The sequence below is a fragment of the Pipistrellus kuhlii genome, unplaced genomic scaffold (genome assembly GCF_014108245.1).
Source record: "Pipistrellus kuhlii isolate mPipKuh1 unplaced genomic scaffold, mPipKuh1.p scaffold_m20_p_12, whole genome shotgun sequence".
Taxonomy (NCBI): Eukaryota; Metazoa; Chordata; class Mammalia; order Chiroptera; family Vespertilionidae; genus Pipistrellus; species Pipistrellus kuhlii.
The window spans coordinates 27,021,699-27,039,965 of NW_023425427.1; the positions used below are offsets into that span (position 1 = coordinate 27,021,699).

The window sequence follows — 18,267 nt, forward strand, 5'->3', positions numbered from 1 at the left end:
CTTCATTGTTGTACAGTTTTTTTAAAGTTTATTTTTATACCACAGGCGTGGTACGTGAGATTCAGGTGTTCAAGATGCCAAAATCCTTCCTCTATGTCGCCCTTCTTAAGAAGCTATTAGAAATCTGGCCAGTGTGGCTTAATGGTTGAGCATCGACCCATGTACCAGACCACCTGTTCAATTCCAGGTCAGGGCACAAGCTTAATCAAATCTGTCTAGAAATTTCACTGGGGTTTCCTCTTGATTTCTCACTTGGGAAACCTAAGAACCCAAATGCAGAACAACACCATTTACCAACTCTGATTCAGTTGAACATGCACCATGATTGTCTGTCTGTTCATGTCTGTTTATTACTATAATGATAGAACCTCATAATATTTATTTATTTTTTAATTTATTTATTTATTAAGGTATTACATATGTGTCCTTACTCCCCATTACCCCCCAAGTCACCTCCCCAATTCATGCCCTTATCCCCCTGTTATCTGTCCATTGGTTAGGCTCAGATGCATGAATATAAATCCTTTGGTTGATCTCTCTCCCTAACCCCCACTGTCCCTTACCTTTCCTGAGGTTTGATATTCTAATCGATGTTTCTCTGTCTTTGGATCTGCTTTTGTTCATCAATTTATGTTGTTCATTATATTCCATAAATGAGTGAGATCATGTGATTTTTTTTTGTCTGGCTTATTTCACTTAGCATAATGCTCTCCAGCTCCATCCATGTTGTTGCAAATGGTAAGAACTCTTTTTTATTTTTTTTCACCACAGTGTTGTATTCCATTGTGTTTATAATATTTATAATTTAAAAAAAAAAAAACAGAGGTAGTGACATTGTATGTTACTCAAAATGGTTAAAATTGGGCTTTACCATATTTGAAGATAATAAAATCCTTCCTTGAAAGTTTCAATCCACTTCTAAAGTCTATTTCACAAGCCCATCCCAGAGAGTACACATTTTTAATACTTCTTTGGAGTGGTAGTTCTTGCCTTTTTCTCTGTGTGTGTCTTTGACCCATTCAGTTAAGAATCTGGTGAACCATATGGCATTTCCCAAAAAAAGTACACAGTTGTAAATTTTACATACAATTTAGGGTGATCTGAGAATCCCTGGCTCCCTTAAAATCTAGGTTAAGAATCTTAGTTCTGGAAGACTGTTTATTTATTCTTCTATTTATTTATTTTCTCTTATCATATGTTTGTGGACACCATCCTTTTGGACAACTAAGTAATAATGGCAGATGATTAGTCAGTGCTTTCTATAATAAGCGCCAGGCCTTGTTATAATGATAGATAATGAAGGTGACTTAAAATGTGTGTATGTGTGGCAATCTTCTCCAACTTTCTAGTTATTCGTTGTAGCCCAACAAAGGAATTGAGAGGTATGGTAGTTAAGACACTAATAGGCTAACCAGTGCTAGGCCAGCAAAGAAGAATATTTGCAACTTGGAGTGCTAGTTAAATTTCAGAGACTAAAATAATATATGGTTGCAGAGAGAGAAACTAGTTGAATTTATTTAGAGAAACTAGTTGAATTGTTTTATGGCACTGGAACAGTTCAAACTAGTCATGAGGGAGGGGCGATTGTATCTGAGTTCCTAAGAGGAATCTGACAATTCTCAGAAGAATGATAAGAATTCTGAGTCATCAATCTACTTCTAAATCAGCAATGTAAGGGCTTCAAGGAAAGCAAAGTTTATAGCATAATAAACACAACTGACAACTAGCTCTTAGACTAGTCAGTACTGTATTTGAGACCCCATTTTCATTTTCTTCATCCATCTAACAGGAAAAGCACAACCTACTATAAGCCCTGTTAGTGGAGTGGAAGTCCCCTTAAGAGAAGCCACGTGTTTGCAAAATCACTGCAGGTTCCTGCTTAGAAGACAATGCACAGAAGTTTATCTAAATAAATCCCTTCCATTTCTTTCTCATATCTGGGTGAGACTTTTTTCTCTCACTTCATCTACAGTAGAAGCATTTATGAAGAAATGATCATGTAATAGTTGTATTTAGTAGTTGTTATTCATAACAATCATTTAAAGAAAAAATAATAATCATTTGGTGACTTTCTAGGGCCTACTGTTTGTTAGTTCTTCCCTATTTTTCCATGTCCCCTGGTTTCCAAAAGAATGAGAACTGGCAGTTCAGAAAGACAATGGAGTTCTTAGATTTGAGCATGGTTGGGAAGTGAACAAGATTGAGGGATAATGTTACTTATAAAACTTTATACTAATAATGTTACTTGTAAAACTTTAGAATTTTAAGAAAAAGGGTCTAAGAAGTGATCACCTATTTTTTAAGGTGGGGCACAGACAGGACAAGTAAAAATAAAACCTTTTATTAACAATAACTCAGTAGAAATAACCACTAATGACCTTGGCAGAGGTTCTGAATACCCTTTTATTTGAAATAGCTGCACACTGAAGTTGAATGCAGCATGCTGAGCCTCGGCCCTGGACAGTGCATCCATAAAACACTTGCCCAGGATTGATAAGGCTCCCTGGCTGATTTCCTGCCGCTGGAGAGTTCAAGCAGATGATGACAACGGGGGTGTTAATCATTTCCCGACCAGGCAATCTTAGTCACAAGTTCCTGCTAAAAGTGAAATCACCCGCTCTGGTTTAAAAACAGCTAGAAACCTTTTACTCAGCTCGTGGTGTAATTTCTCCCAGTTTAGGTTGAGCACATGGAAATTTGTTTGGCAATTCTTTTTACGGCACTGTTCTCATTAGCTGCTCACACAAGCGGGGGTTTATCTGATTGTGTGGTAGATGGAAACTTCAGGATAAAATTCAATGGCCTGAGGCTGCGCGAAGTTTACCCTGGCTGTGGTTATGAGGAGGGTAAGTGAATGAAACTTTTTGTCGGTCTTGTGTTTCTTTTCTCTTATGCCAGATTTTATATACCATAAAACGAAAAAGGTGTAATCTTGCGATTACAGATAACTATTTAAATTTGCTTGATGGTTGTTTTTAAGTGATCACAGGCCAAAACCAAGCTGTAAGACACACAATGAAACATGCATGCCAAGCAAAGTTGTTGCAGTTTCCTCCTAAAAATTTTATTGTTGTTAATTAAACTGCTTGTTTAGTTCATTGAACTTTATTGAAATGTCTTTTTGCATTGATGGAAGGTTGAACTGTTCACTAAGTAGACTGGAGACAACTGTATGTGAATGAAAGACAAAAATAATTTTGATTATTGGAAATAGCCAAGATAGGGACTGATGCCTCTAGAGGTAGACTTCTAATGTCAAATAATTCTAATGGAAATATTGTATTATGGATGTGTGTTTCTATTCAAAAGGTATTTTTTTGCTTCTTGATATCTATTTGAAGTAGTCCTAACAGTTTAAAAATAAAACCTCTATTAATATTTCAAATAATCTTTCCTAAAAAGGAAAATATTAGAGTGTAATGGCAGGACTTTCATAGAAGAGTACTTGCCCATTTCAATTGTGGTGACCTTTTATTTCAAGAAAAAGACAGATTTCTCTTCTTTGAGCCTAGGACAGACCCGAGCACATAAAAGACTCCTTGCAAATGGCTATTGATCATTTATCTGTTTTTTCAGTCTGCACTTATATCATATGAATGGATTTTAGAAGATATTTTCTATTCATTTGTGTAAAATTTTATTAAGTACTCAATAAGTCAATGATTAATCAGAAAGGAAGTAGGTTTTTTATCTGAAAGCAATTTAATTCACATCTTTTTCCTATGGATCAAACCATCCCATTTTGGAGAACTTTAATTAACACTTTCTTTTGAGTATTTTTTTATTTTATTTAATTAATTAATTTATTTTTTGAGTATTTGAAATATTATAGAAATGACACACATTTTTTTTTACAATAACATTGCTTAACATTGTGAAAACCTGGAAATAACCAAATGTTAATGAATAGGACAGTGGTTAAATACAATGGGATCTGACATAGCTCATAAAAAAATGAGATGAATCTATATTTATTAACATGAAACCAATTCAAGTGCTAAGTTTACTTAAAAAAAGCAATTTGCAAAAAATAGTAGGTATTCACAGTATTTACTTACTATTTTCACAATAGTAAGTATAGCATGTACTTTTTTTTAACTTTATTTATTTATTTATAAATATATTTTATTGATTTTTTACAGAGAGGAAGGGAGAGGGATAGAGAGCTAGAAACGTCGATGAGAGAGAAACATCGACCAGCTGCCTCTTGCACACCCCCTACTGGGGATGTGCCTGCAACCAATGTACATGCCCTTGACCGGAATCGAACCTGGGACCTTTCAGTCCGCAGACCGACGCTCTACCACTGAGCCAAACTGGCTTCGGCATACTTTTTTTTTTTTTTTTTTTTTTAATAAAAATAAATAAATACCGGTATCTGTATTTACATCATCTGTAATAATATTTACTAAACCATTTAGAATGGCCACTTTGGGCATTGTAATGAGAAAGTTTCTTTTCCCTTTGTAGATATTAGAATGTAACAGATAGGGACAGTGCTTTACTTATTGCTAAAATCACAATGTAGGTAATAGTGGTTGGCACATAGCAGGCATGCAATAAATGGTGTTGAATGAGTGAGTGAAGATATTTCTGTAATCTTTAATTTTTTTAAAATTAGCATGATTAATTTGTAAACAGATAAAATCCACATAATTCCTTTTTTTAAATTAAAAAAAAAAGATTAATACAACTTTCAAAACCACTCTTCCCCTTCTGTTACCTCTTCTTCTTTCCTACTTTTTGTAATACTTCCCCTCTCTTATCTAGCTAATTTTGGTTCAAAGGAAAATGAAAATGCTATGCTGTCTGTGCTCAGATTTTCTGCCTAGGAATCTTACTTTGAGCTTGATTCCAAACCTCAGGAATCCATATATCGAAGATCTATGGATCGAAAATCCTAGATCGGTGTTTATCTCTTTGTGTGCATGCCATCATTACAATTTGATGGCACACCTTGGTGAATATACAACCTGACTAATGATACTCTGTGTCCTCAACACTTAGCACAGGTTCGTACACACATTAGGGAAGTAGTTTTGTTGCTGGGTATTTTTCTACAAAAATATGTGCAGTTCTTAATGATGGTGTACCACTATAATTTCTCTTCCCAGAGCAGGCATCCTATACAACAGACACTTAGTACATGTTTGTTGAATGAATGATTGGGGCTTTACCAGCACATATTCTCTGCGTATATGGGTGATTGATTGGATTTGGTCTGAGGGAGATAAGAGGAGGCTGTGTCAGTTCTAGTGACAGAACACTCGACTAAAATTGGCAGAGGCAGAAACAAAGAGAATTTATTGGTTCACACAGCAGTTTAATGGTATACCTGGCTGGAGAAATCGCTAGATACTGTGACTCATTCTCTCTCTTTCTTGGTCTCTGTGTTTTTCTTTTAGTATGTTTTCAGACAGACTTTCTCTTTGAGGGTTTTTTTTAAAACTTTTTTTTCTACCTTTTTCTTTGAGCTTATAAAATATCTGCTAGAGCCTCCAGGAACCATATTCTTTTAGATTCCAACCCAGAAGGAAAAAAAAATGTGTCTTTCAGCAATCCTGGAAAACTAAATCATGACACTCACTCAGAGTGGACCCACACTAACTACAGCCGGGAGAGTTCATGTACTAGTTTTGTGAGCTTTGAGGACCAGGGAAAAGCCTCAGCAAGCCAACTGGCCTGAGCTTGGGGGAGAAGTGAGTCCCCAAATAAAAATCAAGGCTGTTGCCACAAGAAATGGAAACAGATGCCAGATGGTTAAACAACACATGTCAAATGCAAAGGAAGGTGATTATTTCATTCTGTTTCTACTCTCCTTAACATAATTATGTCCAGAATATAAAGAAATAGCAGAACTCAATCAATCCTCTCTAGGTTCTAACATATAGGTTTAAACAGTTAAAGAGGAGCCAGATGGACAGATGGAAGAAAGGGCTTTTGAAACTGACTGGAGTCAGAGTCCTAGTCTAGAGTAATGACACTCAAATATACTCCATATTTAAATTATCTGGGGATAATTCTTATGCCCAGGCCACTCTTTATAATATGTATATAGAAACTAGAGGCCCAGTGCACGAAATTCGTGCACAGCGGGGGGTTGGGGGGGTTAGTGGGGGGAGTCCATCAGCCCAACCTGCACCCTCTCCAATCTGGGACCCCTTAGGGGATGTTCAACTGCCGGGCCTAAACAGGCAGTTGGACATCCCTCCACAATCCTGGACTGCTGGCTCCCAACTGCTCACCTGCCTACCTTCCTGATTGCCCCTAACCCCTTCTGCCTTCCAGCCTGATCAACCCCTAACCACTCCCCTGCCAGCCTGATTGATGACTAACTGCTCCCTTGCCAGCCTGTTTGCCCCTAACTGCCCTCCCCTGCTGGCCTGGCTAACCCCAACTTCCCTCCTCTGTCGGTTTGGTCACCCCTAACTGCCCTTGCCTACAGGCTCAGTCACCTCCCAACTGCCCTCCCTTGCAGACCTAGTCCCTCCCAACTGCCCTCCCCTGCTGGCCATCTTGTGGTGGCCATCTTGTGTCCACATGGGGGCAGGATCTTTGACCACATGGGGGCAACCATCTTGTGTGTTGCAGTGATGGTCAATCTGCATATTACTCTTTTATTAGATAGGATAAGAGAAAAGATAGGACAGGAGAAGGCTGAAAGAGGTTTATGGGGGTTGGCTTATAAAGTACTTCAAACAAAGATTTTAAAAAGAGACTTGTATCAGAATATCTAATGTTAGGGTGCAAGCGTCGGTATTTTGAGGCTCTCAGATATACTGTATTATTGCCAAATTTGAGAAATATCAGGGAGGATTTAGAATAGTTTTAAAATACCTGAAACTGCCCAGCCAGTGTGGCTCAATGGTTGAGTGTTGACTTATGAACCAGGAGGTAACAGTTTGATTCCTGGTCTGGGAACATGCCTGGGATTGCAGGCTCCACTACCAGTAGGGGGTGTGCAGGAGGCAGCTAATCAATGATTCCCTCACATCATTGATATTTCTCTCTCTCCCTCTCTCTCTCTCTCTCTCTCTCTCTCCCTTCCTTCTTCACTGACATCAATAAAATATATATTTTAAAATAAAGTACCTGAATATAAAGTGTCTTGGATATATCCTCAATAAATAGCTGATAATTTAATTTAAAGGAGGAAAATATATGACTGGGCCAAGGATTTCATGGGGAGTATATGTGGACTATCTACTGTGTGCTCAGTATCATGTTCAGTTCTCAATATACACATCTCATTTGATCGTCTTAGTCAGGACTTACAAAAAACACCTCCATTTATGGTGAGGAAATAGAGATTCACAAAAGCTCATGTAACTTGCCAAATGGTCAACCAGAGTAAAACAGGTTTTATGGGTTTCAAATTACATGTCATTTCACAATACCACAGGCACAGATGTCAGACGTGGGTTTAAATGTAAATATTGGGTGTAGCAATTACATTTACCTAACTAGAGAGTATGGACCAGGCATGAAGGCATTCCTGAAAAATGACAAAAGTGGTATCATCTACAGCACAGGTTGGCAAACTAGGCCCCATGGGCCAAATCCAGCCCCTTATGTTTTTATAAATAAAATTTTATTGGAACAGTAATTTGTTTACATCTTGTCTGCACCTGCTTTGCGCTACAATGCCAGAGTTGAGCAGTTATGACAGATACCATCCTATATAATAAAAACCTAATATGCTAAATGTCTGGTTGGCCATTCAACCAATCAAAGCCCCTCAACCGCTCACCATAACATGCACTGACCACCATAGGGCAGACACTCCGACCGGTAGGTTAGCTTGCTGCTGGGGTCCGGCTGATCAGGACTGAGAGGGGCTAGACACTTTCTGGAGTCCTCCCATGGTCCCTCCCAGCTGGCCAACCTCCCATGTCCCTCCCAGCCCCAACTGTGCACCAGTGGGGACCCTCGGCCTGCTCTGTGTCCTCTAGCAATCCAGGACTCCTCAGGGGATATCGGAGAGCTGATTTCAGCCTGATCCTGCAGGCCAGGCTGAAGGACCCACTCGAGCACGAATCCATGCACCAGGCTTCTCGTATGGCATATAAAGCCTAAAATATTTATCAGCTAGCACTTCACAGAAAATGTTTGCCAACCTGTGCCCTAGAGTTTATGATTTTATGTGATCAGCAGTTCTGAGAAGGGATGAGATCACCATTATTATTTCAGGACTGATGATAATTCTTGTGGCTGTATGAGTAGGATTCTTCAAGCATCAACACATTCAATCAATCAATCAATCAATCAATCAGTCATTTATTGAGCAACTACAAAGTGCCAGACACTCTGAGCTCAGTTGAAATACAGTGCAATAAATACTATGGTGAAAAATAGGGTACCAAATATGATTGCTTCTCTCTCTGCCTCTGGGCTATATGCCTCTAGGGTAGAGTTTGGTCTGTTTTTGCTTATCACTGTGGGCTCCTTTCCTAGCAGAGGGTCCAGTAGGCAGCAGGGGATCAGGAAACATTTGATGAATTAACTAATTGATGTTCAATTAATGTGATAGGATTAATCATAGGCTACCTGGAGAACATATCCAACCTAAACTCTGATGGGATGAGGTCAGATTATGAAGCTTAAGAAGTGGAAGAAGTAGAAAGAGAAAAGGCTGCAAATGGGGGTGTCAGCAAAAAGGGAGGAGCTGTAGTAAGAACTCAATGGACCCACCTTGGACGAGGTCTACCACTGCAGGGCTGGAAAAAGAGAACTGTGATCTGAGAAGTATTTGGTGGGAGATTTGATGTGCTATATTTTATGCTTAAATCCACTGAGTTTACAATTAATTTATATTTTAGAAAAACCTGTTTAGTTCCTGATTCAAAATTCTCTAGAAGTTTCCTGCTCTATAATGAATTATCTGCTGATTCAATCTTACTGCCCTTAACTTCAGTTCCCACTGTATGATTACTTGTAGAACTAATACTTAACGAGCATTAAAAAAAAAAAGTGTATAATATGTAATGGCTACAAGATCTGAGAATGCAGATGTGGCACAACTACTTAACAAGGGGAAGAAAGACAAGAGTGGGGAAGTTGTACCATAAGCAAATCCTTTTCAAATGGTTTTCAGACATCATAATGATTGGTGGTAGTATTGGAATTGTTTTCTGTGACTGTTGTGTCTTTCTGTGGGGATAAAGCAAATGACTAATTAATAGATAAACTTGTTTCTGTCTTTGAGAACCAGGATTCTTCATGTAGTCAAGAGAATAAAATTTAATATAAAAAAAGTAAATTAAAATATTTAAACCTGAATTTGAATTGGAAATTTATGCATGAACTCATAAGATATTTTATCTCTCTACTGAAAAGCTCTAGAAATAATAACCAACCAAGCACTCATGGCACCCAGATTGGTCTTTTTCTAGACCATTTCCAATAAAATAAACAAGGACTTCTTGGAGAAATAGCTAATTCTAGTTTTAGATCAGGAAATTATTTACTAAAACCCTGGGATATCTTTCCATATTAGATAACAAATAAACTGTTAAAAGATTCGTAGGATTATTCAAATAACTCAGGAGACAATTTGAAGAGGCCCCCCACCTACCAAATATGAGACAAACTGATTTTCAATGACAATAAGAATTGCAGTGGATTGTAAATTAGTTATCTATTGCCATGTAAAACTTTCTCCCAAAGCCTTGCTTAAAGCCAGACACAGTTTCAGAGGGCCAGGAATCCCAGAACAGCCTAACTTGTGGTTCTGTCTCAGGGTTACTGATGAGATTGCAATCAGGCTGTTGACTGGGGATTTGTCCCTTTGAATCTGGGTGTGGAAGAGCCACATGGCTGTTGGCAGGAGGTTGCAGGGCCTTGCCACGTGGGCCTCTCCACAAGGTGACTACAGCATGGCTTCGCCCAGAGTGAGTGTTAGGAGACTGTGAGAGCAGTCCAGGGAGCAGCACCAGAGTCGGAAGCTGCAGACTTTTTATAATCTAATCTCAGAATGAGATACCACCACTTTTGGAGTTTATTTGTCACACAGGCCTAACCCTTGAACAATGTGGAAGGAGAGGCAGGAATCATAAGGGGCCATCTTGGCACCTACTGTCTGAAATCTATCAGATACGCTTAACTTCATGGAGTTCTCTCTCTCTCTCTCTCTCTCTCTCTCTCTCTCTCTCTATATATATATATATATATATATATATATATATATATATATATCATCAAACACATTGGTTGGCCTCCTTTGGCAGGTGACAGAGAACCATGTTATCTTGAAAACTGAGGAAATCAAAGGAAAGAAGCTTTTCCTATATGACCTGTAGCATTGGGAACCAAAGGCTAAATGAGTGGAAGATTTAAAAAAATATAAAATTATTTCAGCTAATGAAGCAAAGTGATAGGATTGGATTGTTACCATACTGCAACCCTCAATAAATTAAAGAATCTAGACATCAAATATGAAATGCTGCTGACAATGAAGAACAAAAACCAGACATTATGTGACATCGGATGAAAGAACACATTACCACCAAGATCTTGTCAAAGGGGCAGAACCTGAGTCTGATCAAGTCTCTGGATTCAGCTGTCAATTTGTTGAAAAAGCGATAGGAGGAAGATGTTGAACTAGACATACTATAAGTGTGCCATCAGCGAAATCCAGTCTGGGGGAAATTCTATAAGCCAAAAGGCCTGGGTTATTCAACAGAAAAAGTGTAAGAAAAGGAGGAGGGGTCTATACATTACAAGAGACATGAAAGACCTTTTTTTTAATGTAATTTTTTTTTATTGATTAAGGAACTACAAATGTGTCTTTACCCCCCCCTCCCCCCACATCGTCTCCTCATCTCACCTCCCCATCTTTTTTTTTTTTTTTTTTTTTTTTTTTTTTATGAGTAAGACTGCTGCAGCTAGGAACCCAAACAATATTGATTAAATTATAAAATGCAAAGGAGTTATCAAAGCCATGCTAATGGAGGGAAGTGTTTAGTATAAAGGTCAAGGTTAGTGGTTCCTTTGTAGGAGGGAACTGGACTATCTATGGGAGGCTATTGAGTGTCTGGCAAAGTTTTATTTCTTTTTTTAAAATACATTTTATTGATTTTTTTACAGAGAGGAAGGGAGAGAGATAGAGTTAGAAACACCGATGAGAGAAAGTCATCTATCAGATGCCTCCTGCACACCCGCCACTGGGGATATGCCCGCAACCAAGGTACATACCCTTGACTGGAATCGAACCCGGGACCCTTCAGTCTGCAGGCTGATGCTCCATCCACTGAACCAAACTGGTTTCGGCCAAAGTTTTATTTCTTGACCTGGTAGGCAGTTATGAGAGTGTTTACCTTCTAATAATTCACTAAGACATTCACTTGTGTAGGTTTTCTAAGACTATGCTCTATTAAATCAGTGGATATGTTTCTAATTTCTCAATGTGAAGATACCTGTTCTCTTTTTCACCCAGGTTTTCAGCTTAAACAAATCTGCTCACCCCTTGATTCAGTTAAGATTAACTGGGGGAAAGGTGGATTCCAGGGTTAGCAGAATGCTTCTTCAGCATTTCTCTGAATGAACTCAAAGAGATATTTTATGACAAGTGTTAAAACAACACACCTGTGACTAACCTTTGTTCTTCTAGGTCAATAACCACCTGTTCATGGTAATAACTAGGATTAAAGGAGATAGATGTACTGTCTTCTATAGCCTTTAAACTCTAATCATGAGGTAGTAAATGTTTTCTGGACACTAAAGTGTAGTATGTGAAAAACAACGAACTTGATCAAGTGTTATAACTATCTCCTTATTTCCTTTAACGTTTCTCACTTTCTCAGCCACTGAAGTAGCATTTATTGAGGAGCTACCCTGCGGGGCAGTGTCATGAGGTACCAAGACAGGAGGTACCAAGACAGAAAGCTTACAGTCTTGCTGGGGATTCACGAGATATACATATATGAGAAACAGCTAGTGAACATGACAGTGTTATACAGTCTGTGTTTCAGTTGCAGTGTATGTAAGCATCTATAAATATATAGAATACACATGTATGTTACATGGTATTGGCATAGGTCAGTGGTCAGCAAACTCATTAGTCAACAGAGCCAAATATCAACAGTACAACAATTGAAATTTCTTTTGAGAGCAGACTTCTGCGCATGGGCCATGAAGTTTCAATATCACTGTATGTGCACGCCCACACATGGTATTTTGTGGAAGAGCCACCCTCAAGGGGCCAAAGAGCTGCATGTGGCTTGTGAGCCACAGTTTGCCAACCACTGGCAGAGATAATTAGAAAACAGGCAGGATACAGTATGAAAACTGTGTGCAGGGACAATGAGCCAAAGCTGTTGTCTGGCTGTCAGGTAAGACTTGGTGCTGCAATACGTTCTAGAGCTGGGTTTCCCGGTGTCTTTTGAGATAATTATAGATTCACAAGAGGCAGCAAAAATAGTAATAAGTGGTCCCATGTACCCTCCCCTTAGTTTCCCCCAATGGTAACATATAACTACAACAGTAGAAAAACCAGCATATGGACTTTGGGACAATCTCTAGATCTTTTTCAGATTTCACCATCTTTATAGGCACACAGGGAGCTGTGAGAAACAAGACCAATAGGCAAAGAAGAGGAATAAGAAAAACTAGAGATAAGCAAAGCCTCAGAGGCAGTGACATCGAATTTTCCTCATTCCTTGCTCTTCCAACTGAGAGCCATTCCACACAATCCTTTGTAAATCAGTCACACTGCCCTCCCCACCCGGGGCTGGCTGGTTGCCACCGCCTCTTCAGAAATGTTAACCAAGCACTTCCTCACGTTCTCTTAGACCAGCGATCCAGTCTCCCTCTGAGAAGTCATTCATGTTCTGTAAGCCAGTTTGTAATTTTGTAAAAACCCAAAACAGATTTTTCCATGGAAGCAGAGGGACATAGGTTGTGGGTCCCCTGGTGTATGTCCAGGCCTATGTAACTCATAAGGTAAACAGTCTCTACACAGAGCAACAGTTATCATCGTTGTACATGATGGTAGTGGGAGTTAGGGAGGAGGGCTCAGCTATCTCAGTGAGACTCCTGTCTTTTTTTTTTTTTTTTTTTTTTAATATATTTTACTGATTTTTTTTTTTACAAAGAGGAAGGGGGAATGAGAAGGATAGAGAAGAGGGAGAAACATCGATTCAGTTGCCTCCTGCAACACTTCCTATTGGGGATATGCCTGCAACCAAGGTACATGCCCTTGACCAAAATCGAACCTGGGACCCTTCAGTCCACAGGCCGACGCTCTACCCACTGAGCCAAACTGGTCAGGACGGGACTCCTGTCCAGTACCAATAGGTATCATTCTATGGCTAAAACTGCCACTGTATACAGTGGTTAATATTAAAACAAAAGCCCATTTGACATATTGCATTACACAAAGTAAAATCTTTTCTAATTCAAATATATACCCACTTAGCTATCAGTTCAATAAAAGATGACATAGGAAATGGAAGACAGGGAGCTGATGAGAACTAGGCAGAGGATATTGAAAAGAAAGCTTCTAGAAGGAAATATACCAGAATAATACAGACGTTTTCTCTGTATTATGGTGGAATTACCAGTGATTCATTCTTTATATTCATTCTCTCTCCTTCTAATTCTGCTTTCTTTTTCTCTCCCTCGCTCTCTGTCTCCTGTCCCTCATTCTCTCTCTCTCTCTCTCTCTCTCTCTCTCTCTCTCTCTCTCTCTCTCTCTCATATATATATACAGTTTTTATAATCGGACAAATTAGAATGCTTCTATAATGAAAAAGATGCATGCAATTTTTTGAAGTAGTTCCTAGTATGGTTGGAATAAAAGGAGGTGGTATATGAAGCCACAGTCAACCCTTTTTAAAAATATGTTTTTATTAATATTTTAGATAGAGAGGAAGGGAGATTGAGAGAAACATTGATGAGAGAGAAACATCTATCAGATGCATCCTGCAAAAACACTACTGGGGAGAGATCCCACACCGGATCATGTGCCCTGACCTGGAATCGAACCATGAAGCTCTTGGTGCATAGGATGATGCTCAATCCACTGAGTCACACAGGCTGAGCCACAGACAATAGTTTTAGAATGGCACAACTGTCAGTACATAGGGTCAGCAGCCAAGGTTCATGCCTGATCACCAACCAGACCACTCATTAAAAAGAAAAATCTGCCCTAGCTGGTTTGGCTTAGTGGATAGATCATCAGCATGCAAACTGAAGGGTCCCAGGTTTGATTCCGATCAAGGGCACATCCCTGGGTTGTGGGCTTGATCCCCATTAGGGGACGGGCAGGAGGCAGCCAATTAATGATTCTCTCCCATCATTGATATTTCTATCTCTCTTTCCCTCTCCCTTCCTCTCTGAAATCAATAAAGATATATTTTTAAAAATCTTTATTGTTGAAATATTACACATGCCTCCCTCCAACCTACCCTCCACTCCAGACCCTCACCACCCCACTGTCTTTGTCCATGGGTTATGCATATAAGGTCTTTGCCAACTAGACCTCTCTCAACATGGACCATTGGCTCCTGTGATCTGTTCCTGTTTTTTCTAGGTTAACAGAAACTAAACCAAATGCTTTACATGCTCACGTAATTTAAGATTAATTTCTAGTAAATGAAATTACTGGATAGCAGACAAATTGCCCCAGCTAAAGCCATCAGTGGACTAAGCTCCAGCCAGAATTTCCCCTATTCCTTCTTTGTAGGTTGCAGGGGCTAACACAAGGATAGGAACAGGAGCATTTGGAGATTCTATATATTCAACAGGGCCTAACAGTTACTGGATCTCTAAAGACAGAACTATTTAATAGAGCATTTCCCTGTTGTAAACAGGCATGCCATTTAGTCAGTCATGGTGGAGGCTGGTCGGTAAACATGTTGTCCATCCACCCTTTGATGGGAGGGGAAGTTCTTACTGTAGCCAGCTGTTCTTGAGTGAGAGGCTCCACCTGCAGGAACACTGTATACACTGCCAACAACTGGTGTTCTATTGGGGCATATTTGGTCCCATAGTTGGGACCAAAATCCAAGAGGTAGTTACTCCTTCACTGTTTTTTTTGTTTTTTTGTTTTTTTGTTTTTTAAATAATTCTTTATTGTTCAAAGTATTACATATAGTCCCCCTTTTTCTCCCCACTGACCCCCTCCAACCCACTCCTGCCTCCACCCCAGGCCTTCACCACCCCATTGTCTGTGTCCATGGGCCATGCATATATATGCATATGAGGTCCTTAGTTGATTACCTTCCAAACACCCATCTTCCCCCACTTTTCCTCAGAGATATTCCTTTGCTGTTTGTACCATGTCTCTGGATCTATTCTGTTCATCAATTTATTTTGTTCATTAGATTCCACGTATGAGTGATTATCATATGATACTTATCTTTCTCTGACTGGCTTATTTCACTTAGCATAATATTCTCCAGGCCCATCCATGCTGTCACAAATAGTAAGAGTTCTTTCTTTTTTACAGTTGCATAGTCTAAATGTACAACAGCTTGTTTATCCATTCATTTGCTGATGTGCACTTGAGCTGTTTCCAAATCTTAGCTATTGTAAGTTGCACTGCTATGAACATGGGGGTGGCGGCGGGGGGGGGGGGGAGAAGGAGGGAAGAAGGCATTTTCTGACAGCTTATTTGTGAGGAAGACTTCAACTCATCCAGAAAACAGACAAAATTACAAGAACATTTGATAACCCATCCTGAATGGCAATTGAATGAAGTTCACTATGGTACAGGAAGGAATGCACAGACTGAAAATGGGCTTGCGAAGATGCTTGGACAAACAAAGACGCTATCTTAGGTTTCCCACAGTTCTAACCAGTGACCTCTTGGTGCATGGGTCAATGCTCAACCAACTGAGCCACACCAGCTGGGCAAGACATATCTGCTTTAAACTTAAACAAATTTTCATTTACTAGAAATTAATCTTAAATTACGTGAACATGTAAAGCATTTGGTTTAGTTTCTGTTAAAATTTTGAGAATTTATATGAGCATTTGTTTGTCAGGCATGGAGAATATCCAGCCCATGGGCCATACAAGGATCTTGAAATCACTTGGTCTGGCCCTGCCAAGGTATTGGGGTGAGTTAATTAAATGTTTGATCAAATATAGCAGCTAATTTTTAAGTTGATAATTTTGTATGGCCTTCAAATGATGTTATAAGTATCCTATTGGTTCTTGACAGAAAAAAAGATTCATCTCTGGTTTAGGCCAATTAGAGTTGTTTTTATTTTATTTTTAAAAATTAGCAAACCATCAGAAGTAGAAAACATAACACTTATATAGACACAGTGAACATACTAACATGCCAACAGAGATCTCATGGCTTCCAAAAGAGAAGTGGAAAAAGTTCAAATGACCTTTCCTCCTTTTCTTTGCCCCTGAGTTTTGAGTCGCCCCCATAGTTCAGACAGTGTTTTTATTTTTAATTTATTTTTATTGATTTCAGAGCAGAAGCGAGAGTGGGAGAGAGAAAGAGATAGAAACATCAATGATGAAAAAGAATCATTGATCAACTGCCTCCTGCACGCCCCCTTTTGGGGATAAAACCTGCAACCTGAGCATGTGCCCTTGACTAGAATCGAACATGGGATCCTTCAGTCTACAGGCCGATTCTCTATCCACTGAGTCAAACCAGCTAGGGCCTGACACAATCTTGAGACAGGTTGTTTCCCCCCAGATCTACAATAGATTGCCTGACATCATAGACGTCTTGTCCTGCTGTAGGCAGTGGAAATGGCTCTGAGTGTTAGACTGCTAGGATCACACTGGGCCTTGGTTCAGCAACCTCAGTACTTGAATTCTGGCTAGGAAAGAATTCAGAGTCAGGACTCAAACTCTAAGAGAACATTTATTTGTAATATTACAGGTTGAAAAAATTTGTAGAAAAAGTGGGCTTAGGAAACAAGTTACAGAGGCAAAGGAAGGGCCGTTGGAGCTTAGGAGTGAGGAAACTAATGGTAAAGCACCTAGAAGGGGGTGGGGGAGGAGGTGGGAAGATGCAGGGAAAGAAAAAGGTGCTGGCATGCTCCCTGGAGGAAGAGCACTGGGTCCTCAATGCTAAGGGTTTTAAGGGTGGGGATTTTAAGGGAGGTCCCAGGGGAAGATCTCAATGGAATATTCAGCAGTTTTCCAGATGTGTCCTTTCAGGGTTGTGGTCTCCACTGACTGGCCAGCACCAGGGCAGGGAGGGGCTCATTATTCAAGGCAGCTGGTCCTGAGGTCAGCTGTGGCAGATTTTGTTGCCTATGTTAGTTCTAGGGAGGAAGGGTCAGAGGGTCCAAACCATACGACCGGCAATCTGCTACGGAAGGAAAGATCACCCAGGGAGCAAGGTCCCACCCTACCATTGTCCTTTGCTGGGCACCCATGGCTTTCTGCCCTGGTGACCTTCTATACCTGGTCCATCATCTTTGCTCTGCTCTTGTCTGTCTAACTGCCTACCACAACCCCCCTATAGGACTTAGCATGGAGATAAGTGTGTGCTAGGGACTCTGCAGAATCTTTGCTTTCCTTTCTGCTGTAACAGTGGCCCTCGAGCACAGAGCGCTTGGCACAGGCCCAGCTCTCTAAGAATTTGCTGTACCTCTTCTATAGATTTCCAAGGATCCACTTGCGTCTGAGGAGCTCCCTCATTTGGCTAGCCTTCGTGCAGGACAGAATGATCCCTAGAGCACCATGCAGCCACTTTCCCCTGCTTTCTGCCCTGTTAGAGAAATTCCATCTCCCCTTGTGTCCCAAAGCTACACAAGCCAGGTAGAAATACCCTCTCTGGTCTTTTGCTGAAATTTGGTCCAACCTGGCTTAGTCACAAGCCATGGACCTTAAGTTGTGGTAGTCTGAGCCCTGTGTTTGGCAAAGCTACAAGCTAAAGCTGTTTTGCTTTTCAACTCCATCAGCCAGTCCCGATGCTAACAGAGTGGTCGGTACTCTAATAAGTATCTTTTTCCAGTTTCAGTTCTTTCTTTAATTTTCTAATCCTGGCTTTTGCCTCTAGCTGGATGTCAGTTGCCAGCCAATTGCCCATAAGAGGGGCCCTCCCACAGTTGTGGCCACGTGGCTTCCTTCCTTGCCACAGTATGTAAAGTTCCTCAAATGCTCAAGACCAGCCAGGGTTTTCAGGGCTTCCCTGAACTCCTGCGGCAGCCCACACCCATCTAGCACACGGGCCACCGCTTGCCACGTAGAAGTAGATGGCTAACCAGGGATTCCTCCCATCCATGTCTCTTTCCCATGGTCCATTTCTTCAATCTCCTGGTTTGCTCTCCTTCACAACGAATCATACTG

General features: G+C 40.1%; 1 protein-coding gene across 1 annotated transcript in view; it reads left to right on the plus strand.

Annotated features, from left to right (window-relative positions):
- Positions 1–2,613: 2,613 nt before the first annotated feature.
- Positions 2,614–18,267, plus strand: part of TRPM6 (transient receptor potential cation channel subfamily M member 6) — a 125,210-nt gene continuing 109,556 nt past the window's right edge. Inside the window, exon 1 of the mRNA XM_036433782.2 lies at positions 2,614–2,846. Within this exon, the coding sequence (XP_036289675.1) occupies positions 2,838–2,846 (9 nt within the window). The 5' untranslated portion in view covers positions 2,614–2,837. The remainder of the gene's footprint in view (positions 2,847–18,267) is intronic.